The 8,765-nt window shown below is 30.7% G+C and overlaps 1 protein-coding gene across 2 annotated transcripts; it reads right to left on the bottom strand.

Annotated features, from left to right (window-relative positions):
* Positions 1 to 13: 13 nt before the first annotated feature.
* On the bottom strand, positions 14 to 3,927 carry LOC100574172 (myb-like protein D). 2 transcript variants are annotated; one of them, XM_029491255.1, is made up of 3 exons: positions 3,132 to 3,927; positions 766 to 1,211; positions 14 to 579 (listed from the first exon to the last, which is right to left on the bottom strand). In XM_029491255.1, the coding sequence occupies exons 1-3, from the start codon at positions 3,223 to 3,225 to the stop codon at positions 16 to 18; spliced, it is 1,104 nt and encodes a 367-aa protein (XP_029347115.1). In that variant the 5' UTR covers positions 3,226 to 3,927; the 3' UTR covers positions 14 to 15. The 2 variants fall into 2 exon arrangements, with proteins under 2 accessions (XP_029347115.1, XP_003242339.1); XM_003242291.4 differs by having other exon boundaries at positions 14 to 1,211.
* Between the last annotated feature and the right edge of the window lie 4,838 nt (positions 3,928 to 8,765).

Below are 8,765 nucleotides of genomic sequence, written 5' to 3'. Positions count from 1 at the left end.
TATTAGATGGACTTTCTATAGATTTAGTTTCATCAGTATTTTTGTCAAATGTATTTTATTTTTTAATTCTAGCAAAGGGTTTGCATCATCTTTTTTGCTATTTACAATGTTTTCAATTGTATATATGTTGGTATTTGAAAGGTTTGAATTACTTTCTCTTACAGTTGAATCATTAACTGCTGTAGATATATTTTCTGTTACCTGAGTATCATTAACAACAGCAACACTTTCAGGATCTGAATTTTCAGTGATAGCTAAATTGTCTGATGACGATGATTTATTTAAACATGAAATAACATTGCTAGTAAGTATATCCTTAGTTAATATCGAGGTTAATATATTATTACCATTTTTTACAATATCCTTACTGTTTTCAATAAATTCACTACTATCATTAAGATTTTTCTCAACATCATTTGCACTTGGATTATATTTTTTTTTACCCTTACTGATATCTTTACTTAATGTATTTTTATCCAGATAATCCTCCTTACAATCTTTATCATCAATTCCATTGTTACCATTATGGTTAATCAAATTAAAGGATGGATTTTTTTCATTCTTAAGATTATCATGTGTCTTATTGGAAACATTAGATTCATCATCAATTGTATTTTCTAGAGACTCCGAAACATTTTGTAACAACAGTTCAATATGACTTTCTTTATTATCATCTTTGTTAGTAACTTCCAGTTTGTCTTCACTTACTTCAGTCAGTCTAATTTTCTTTTCTTTATCACCGTCTACTCCATCTGGCAAAGGTACCTTATTGGAAACATTAGATTCATCATCAATTGTATTTTCTAGAGACTCCGAAACTTTTTGTAACAACAGTTCAATATCACTTTCTTTATTATCATCTTTGTTAGTAACTTCCAGTTTGTCTTCACTTACTTCAGTCAGTCTAATTTTTTTTTCTTTATCACCGTCTACTCCATCTGGCAAAGGTATCTTATTGGAAACATTAGATTCATCATCAATTGTATTTTCTAGAGACTCCGAAACTTTTTGTAACAACAGTTCAATATCACTTTCTTTATTATCATCTTTGTTAGTAACTTCCAGTTTGTCTTCACTGACTTCAGTCAGTCTAATTTTTTTTTCTTTATCATCGTCTACTCCATCTGGCAAAGGTCGCTTTAAACCATCTGTTAACACATTTTTTGATGTAGAAGGTGTTGGTTCATTAGGATCATCATCATTAAGTTCAACTGAAAAATACATAAAATTGTATTCAATGAATCAATGTAGAATCAATTTATAAAAATTGTTTATTTGTCATTGAATTTTTTTATTTATTGATAAGTAATAAAAATACTATCTTTAGTTCAATATGTGACATTGTGACCTATCGTACATTGGCCAACCTGCTTATAAAATCTAATAATATAAAATAATATAGGTAAACATTCAACAATTTATAATTTTTGTTAATTTAAATGTCATTATAAAATATTATTTGGGCTTCTGTACTAAAAATATTAAATCAATTAGATACCTAAATAAAATAAAACAAATACAAATCTTACACCAAACACACTGGTCAATACATTTCAAATGTGTAACAACTAACAAACCTATTAGTAATTACCTATCTAACCATCAATACTAAGAAAACATTATACAATTAACTAGCAGTGATGCAATACAATAAATTAATTGCTAAATATTTTAAAAAAACATATACGCAAAGGAGTTTATATCTCTTGCATACATTTTAAGTAAACTAAACAAATATATTTTAGATTGATGTTAATATTTAAAGGTTATCTAAAAATATATTAGCTTATTTGAAATGAAAGAAAATTAAGTAGGTAAGTAGGTAAGCCGTTTAGGTTCTTAAACAAAAATGGTGAGATCTTTTCAAAAGTGGGTAGTTAAAAAGTTCAAGTTAAGTTAAGAAGTTAATTTTTTTTGAACTTTTTAACTTAACTAGTTAGTTTATTTTATGATCAACTTATGAAATTAACTAGTTTAATTTATAGTTTATTTATAAACTTAGCTTTTCCAGTTGATTTTAAAAAAATCCATCAAGTTAAAAACGTTTTGAAGTTTTTCGTTTATACATAAATATTACTATATCAGTATAAAATAAAAATAATCCAATAAAAAAACACAAACATTTCTGTTCTTTTTCTTGATAACATAATTGTGTATATATTGATATATTTTATCAAGTTGTAAATTATATATTATACGAGTTGCAACTATAAATGTTTTTAAAAAATTAATAATTTTAATTAATAAATGGAAAATGTTTATGTTTTAATGTTATATAACTTATATTATTCATTTGCTATATGATAAGAAAAAATATATTTGTTAAATTATTACTTTGAAATGATTATAATTTAAATTAGTAAATAATAGAAAAGTAAAAGGGTATACAATGTACATTATGATAAATGTTCAATAAAATTGTTTTTTATAATTTATAAATTAGAAACTAAAAAGACACATTCACTCTTTATGTGATTTACATACTAATTTAAAAAGAAATAGATTAACTTTTTTTTAAACTGAGTAAAGTTAATATTTTTTTCTATATTAACTTTTAACTTATCAATCTTGTGTCCTCTTAACTTAACTTAACTAGAGTTAATTATTTTCATTAACTTGCCCACCTTTGGATGTTTTTAATTAATAAATTGAAAATATCAACACTGATAAGAAAATATCATTCAATAACATAATATTACCTATATTAGTTTGGTGGGTAATTAAACTAACAGTATACAGATAACATACATAGATTCTGAGATTCGCTATTAAAATCAAATTTTTGTTCTTTTAGTTCTTATATGCATTCAATAATAACAGGATGTTAAAACAAGCAATCAATAAATGTATTCAGTATTCGTGTAAACATGATTCAACTACATCATATTCTATCCATCGTAATCCATAACACAATGTTTAACCATCAACACTTGTACCATAGACCCTATACTTATGCTTATGAGGTCCATAGCTTGTACGGTGTCCCATTGTGACCGCGTATCTATATGTTTCTCCCATACACACACACACACACACACACAATCAGACACACTATGTATCTATGTGCCTGACGAGTATAAGGGTCAGATCACGAGCGAATAAACAATAAAAAACAAGTTGTATCAACTTACTATCAGGCAGGTCGGGTTTCGACTGTTTCAGCGAGTTCTCCTCCACAGTGGAAACCTGCTGTTCCGTCGTTTCGCTAGTCGTATCGACGGGCATGTCGGGAGAAACGGAACGATTGCTACACTACACTACAACTACTGTCCACCCGTGTCCGGGACGAACAAATTTCGGGCAGTACTGAAGCTTCAGACGCGGATATCGCGAAGGCCGGATGGTTTCCAGACCAGACGTCGTCGCTTCCTCGATCGGTTCAGCAATATTATGCCGTCGCTTCGCGATACTAGTCGTACCAGAGTTTCGCTGTCCGATAATATTTTCCACCACGTTTACACTCAACCACCACGGCCAGGACGACGAATGGCGAAACAACGTTTACACGGTGACGGAAATTTGTGGTTAGGTGCCGAGCGCCTCGATTTCGTGCGGCGTTGCCACGCTCGCGTTGTCGTGTCCCGTCGGAGGTTGTCGCCGAGCGGCCGATAATTTTTGCTAACGCGTACCAAGGATAATCTATAAACCTTGAACGCGTACGACGTTAGACGGTCGTTATGACATTATGTTACACCCGACTAGTGATGTTAAACTGTGAAAAATATTTATCACACTGTGAATTTGCTACTGTGATAATATAAATCACAGTGAAAATAGCAGTGATTGCTACTTTAACTGCTACTTTTTACTTTCGCATATCAATTGGCGATTGAAAGTGATTAGATGTAACTGGCACGCTGTGTATCATTTATATGTTATTTTACATGTTCCCCGTTACAGAATACAGATCCACCCCTGATAATAACGTTCCATGTAATAACCATAGCTAATAAAAAATTCTATAGTTAAATAGTAAATAGTAGGTATGATGAGATCTTGACCTATTGCACAGCGCACATTCACACAATCACAATATCACTTTAATCGATAAATTCGTGCATGTGCTGCATAGATTATAAATATATGGACATTGGACAGTGGATACTGGATAGGAATATAGGACATTTTTGTGTATCTATACAAGAAATTGTTGCATATTATGACGTGTATTGTGTACCTATACATATAAATGACTTAACAGTTAACACTTTCAACAGTGATTTTAAACTGTGAAAAATATTTATCACACTGTGAATTTGCTAGATGATAACTGAATAATTGATAACGAGTAACGATAATGTGATCAGTGATCACTGTTATTTTATGTACAAGTAGCAGGCACTGTAACTGCTACTCATTTAGTCACAGTTAAAAGTAGCAGTGACTGCTACTTTTTAACATCACTACACCCGACAGTTTCACCCGACGACAATTTGGCAAACGCGCACGACGTGCCGCCGCCCGACCAATCCGTAGAGCGAACGGCCAAACATTGACGTATAACGTCCCGTAACGTTGCCACAAACAGCTGACTCTTAGTGACCTATGGAACAAAAAACGCCGGCTATGGTGAAACCGTGGGGTAAAAAATGAAACACTGCTCCGTTTCTACAATCCACCCACCCCTCCCCATCACAACCAAAACCGTCGATTCCTTAGCGCGTCCAATCACATACCTTTGCCGCGGCGGCGGTAGGTTGGTTTTCAAATGCTTTTTACGCCGTTTTTCGCCAGCGTCGGTCGTTATTATTGCTTTTTTCGTTTTTCTCAATTCGTTTCGTCTTTTCAATTGCCGTCTGTGCTCTATTAGATTCTGAGTGGAACAATGAATGTATTGATTTTACAATGATGTGTGTTTTTTTTTTATTTTTTATTTATTTTTTGTGTCTTTCATCAGCTTTTAGGATGGTAAAAGTACTTGGATTTTCTTCAATAGAATCTTTTCTGAAAGGAAAGTGAATCTAGTTGGTACTTTGGGGGGTCAAAAGTGAAAATTTTCCAGTAGTTTTCAAAAGCGCCGTGAAAAACAAAAGAAAAATTAAGGAAAAACGGGAATTTTTACACAAAATCTGTTTTCGAAAATATCGATTTTGGTTTTTGGTGCAACTCTTATAAAAATGACCGTAGGTACATGAAGTTTTAACTGAATTTTTATATCAGCATTTTCTATACACCATAATATTTTCCCAATATTTTAATTTATTTTGAGCTGTTTACGGACATTTTCAATTTCTATTTTTTTTATTTTTTTTTCTATAAATATCAATAAAATATTATTTGTTGGTTAAAAACGTTTGAAAATTTAATAGAAGGTCCCTATTATATAGTTTCAAAGGCAGTGAAAAAAAATTAAGAATCCAGTCACAATTTATTTTTATAAGCATCTAATGTTCAAATATTGACAATATACGTAAAAATGACGAAAATTCGCAAATTATTTTGAGTCAGAAATTCATGAAAAATATTTTTTTTTGAATCTAAGATTTTAAAATGTAATACAAGATTCCTCATATGTTTGTCTACCCTTTTCAAAAAAAAAATGTCTACAAGAAAGTAAAATTAAATTTTTATGAGCGTTTGAAATTCATATTCTTGCAACATTTGATATTCACTCGATGTCTCATACTTATGAATAGTAGAATCAGTAGTATCCAATCGTAGTTCGGTTTTTCTAAACTAATTTCCAACAGTCATATTATTATTCATAATATTTACTTTATTGACATAGGATAATTGCATTTTTTAATCTATAATTTCAACGAATATCCATGACCCGACTTTAATGATTATCATATTTTATAATGACAATACAATACTTACCTATACCTACACAATGCTCTATGTACGGCAGCATTTTATCTGAATGGTTTGTTTTATTTGATATGAAATTATTACAATTCACAGATACAACTGAGAATAAAACTAACGTTGATTCGAAAACAGTCACTCAAAAGTTCAATTTGTGTTTAATATCTAAAGACAATGTAACTACGTAAGTGTAATCAGTGTATACTTAACTATAAAAAATGTGAAAATGCTGATTATTATACTTTAACTCAATGATGCAGATCATTTATTTATAAAAAATAAATTCACTCTGGATATGAAAATATTCTAAACTTTTTAAATTTGAAACCATTAAAGGATAGAAAAAAACAATTCTATATAATCTTCCTATTTAAACTCCTTAATAATAAAATAGACGATTCTTCCCTCCTAAGCAACATTATTTTAAAAACCAACAATACTAATACTCGAAATAAAGAATTGTTTTATATAAAACCCTACACTCAAAATTATATATCTTGTACTTCTGTAAATATTTTATCATCTAGCGGAAATTCAGCAAAAAATTTAGATTTTTTTTTTCTCTATTACCTACTTAATATATTAATATTTATTATTATAAACTTTATATTTTATATTTATTTTTATTTTTATTTTTTTTACGGGAAACCGGGTTGGTTACAAAATTTTTTTTGTGGTTACAAATTGTTACATAAAAGATTACATAATACCAATCGGTTTTCAAGTCGAAATGTTGACCTTGGGGTGCCAGGGTAACACACCTACAATAGTGAAAATGCACTACAAGTGCGTAAAGTGTGTTGCGGAAACGTTGTGAAAACTTCTGACGATTTTTGGAATAAACAATGCGCCTACGTGAGCGACTATAACTCGTTTGTTAGAAAAATTCGAGAAAACTGGCTCAGTTGTGTACAAGAAAGCCACCCATCAGAGTCTGAAGCTTTCGAAAGCGATCGCAACGTCTCCGCGACACACTCTCCGCACTTGTAGTGCGTTTTCACTATTGTTACGCGTTGTTCAACTGTGAACCTCTCCATGACGATGAATACCAAAAACTGTTTTGCGATGACAAATGGGAGATGTTATAAGATAAAAAAAACTTTGGAACAGTGCCGTCAACCTAGAAACAAAAAAATCCCGGCCTTCTTAAAGTGTGCGCTTCTGATGGGACTATCTATATAATATAATATAATATTATAATATTTACAATCTTTCATTAGGTACATCAACATCAAACTTAAACATTTTAGCTCCAGAAATAAATTCTTCTCAGCGACAAGTGGTTATTATATCTAAAATAGAATTAACACATTATATATTATGAAGCTATAGCTCACCATCAAGCTTTCTTGGATAAAAAAGAAAAAGAAAAAACCGAATAATAAAATTTGAAAGCTGGCGTTTTTCTATTATTAAACTATTTTATTATTTCATACTCAATAAGATGTTTGATTGTATTATATAATAAAGGAGATCAAAACACAAAAAAAAATAAGTTGTCCAACTTGAAAAATGATCTATTCTAATAAAAATGGTATAGGGTTACATTTCTACTTGCAATATTCAATAAGTTATGAGGAATTGAAAACTTACGTGTGACGTCATTGAGGTGGTCACGCTATAATTGAGTATCACTTATACCTACATATAAAAGTTGCTCGCTTCACACAATAATTTACTTACCTTCAAAGCATATTTTCAAATTTTAGTTGAAATGTTTTTAATGCTCTGAAGATGTAGGTGGAACCAGAATTTTTCTAAAGTGTTACCTAGTACAGTAGTCACTTATTGTGACACAGCATGATGTAACCAGCGATCATTTTTTTTAGAAGATAATTAAATATTCAAGCACGAGAAAAATAATTAAAGTAACCCAACCTAACCTAATACCTAACCTATTAAGAAACTTGATGGTAAGAACATTAACTGTGTGTTTATTTTTTACGATAGTTCAATTTTTTAACAAGTTATGTGTATATAATATTGCGTAAATTAAAAATGTTTATGACTCACTTAAAAATTAAAATATTTTAAAAAATCATAATACGAACACAGATAATGTTCTTACCATCAAGTTTCATAAGAGGTAGATTCACTCTAATTTTTAAACCAACATAGCTAAACGTGATCTGCAGAACTACGTTACTAAGCTCTACGAATAGAGTACAAACAGCGATTGAAAAGACATAACAAGTCTATGAAGATGAAAAAAGCAATTATATTGGTAGGTTCGAGCCGTTCGAGGTATCGACGATTTCGAGGTAAAGAAGTTGGAGATAACCAAGTTAGCAGTGCCGCAACTACATAATAAGTGGCCCGCGTGCGATATTCTTTTTGGGCCCGTTCCCAAATTAATTTTTATTGTATGTATTATATAATATTGTTTCGATATTATTCTTGGTATAACACGAAATTTTAATAGTTTATAAATAAACACTAATAAGTAATAACATTACTTTTATGGCACGTCGTCACTCACTCGACAACCCTCGTCGTTTTCGAGTATCAGTCAGTTGTTCTTCTGACAATTCGACAAACAACAAGTAACAACCCATAGACGCGATGAAAATAGATCTTATGGAAAAATTAATAGTACCTACTAAGAAAGTATGAAACGTTGACACTTGAATACATCTTCATACCCACCTTTTTCTAACATACGTGATTCTATCTAGTACCATTTGATTTTATAATATACTAAAACTTACCATTCTATTTTAACATAATTAATCTAATAAGTAATATTAGTATACCTACAACTACACTAATGTTTTAACTTTAAAAAAAAAATGATTGTGAGTAACTATTAAGTTTTGCGTTTTTAGACAATTTTAGTGTCTGCTCTAGTTGGGCCCGGGGCCCCCTAAATGTATGTAAGCCTTGGGGCCCGTGTGCGCGGCACGCTCTGCACACCCGGGTTTTTGCGGCACTGCAAGTTAGTTCAACTGTATAATATA

The sequence above is a fragment of the Acyrthosiphon pisum genome, chromosome X, assembly GCF_005508785.2.
Source record: "Acyrthosiphon pisum isolate AL4f chromosome X, pea_aphid_22Mar2018_4r6ur, whole genome shotgun sequence".
Classification (NCBI taxonomy): Eukaryota; Metazoa; Arthropoda; class Insecta; order Hemiptera; family Aphididae; genus Acyrthosiphon; species Acyrthosiphon pisum.
Note: the sequence above shows the minus strand (reverse complement) of the source record. Positions and strands in the feature narration are given on the sequence as shown.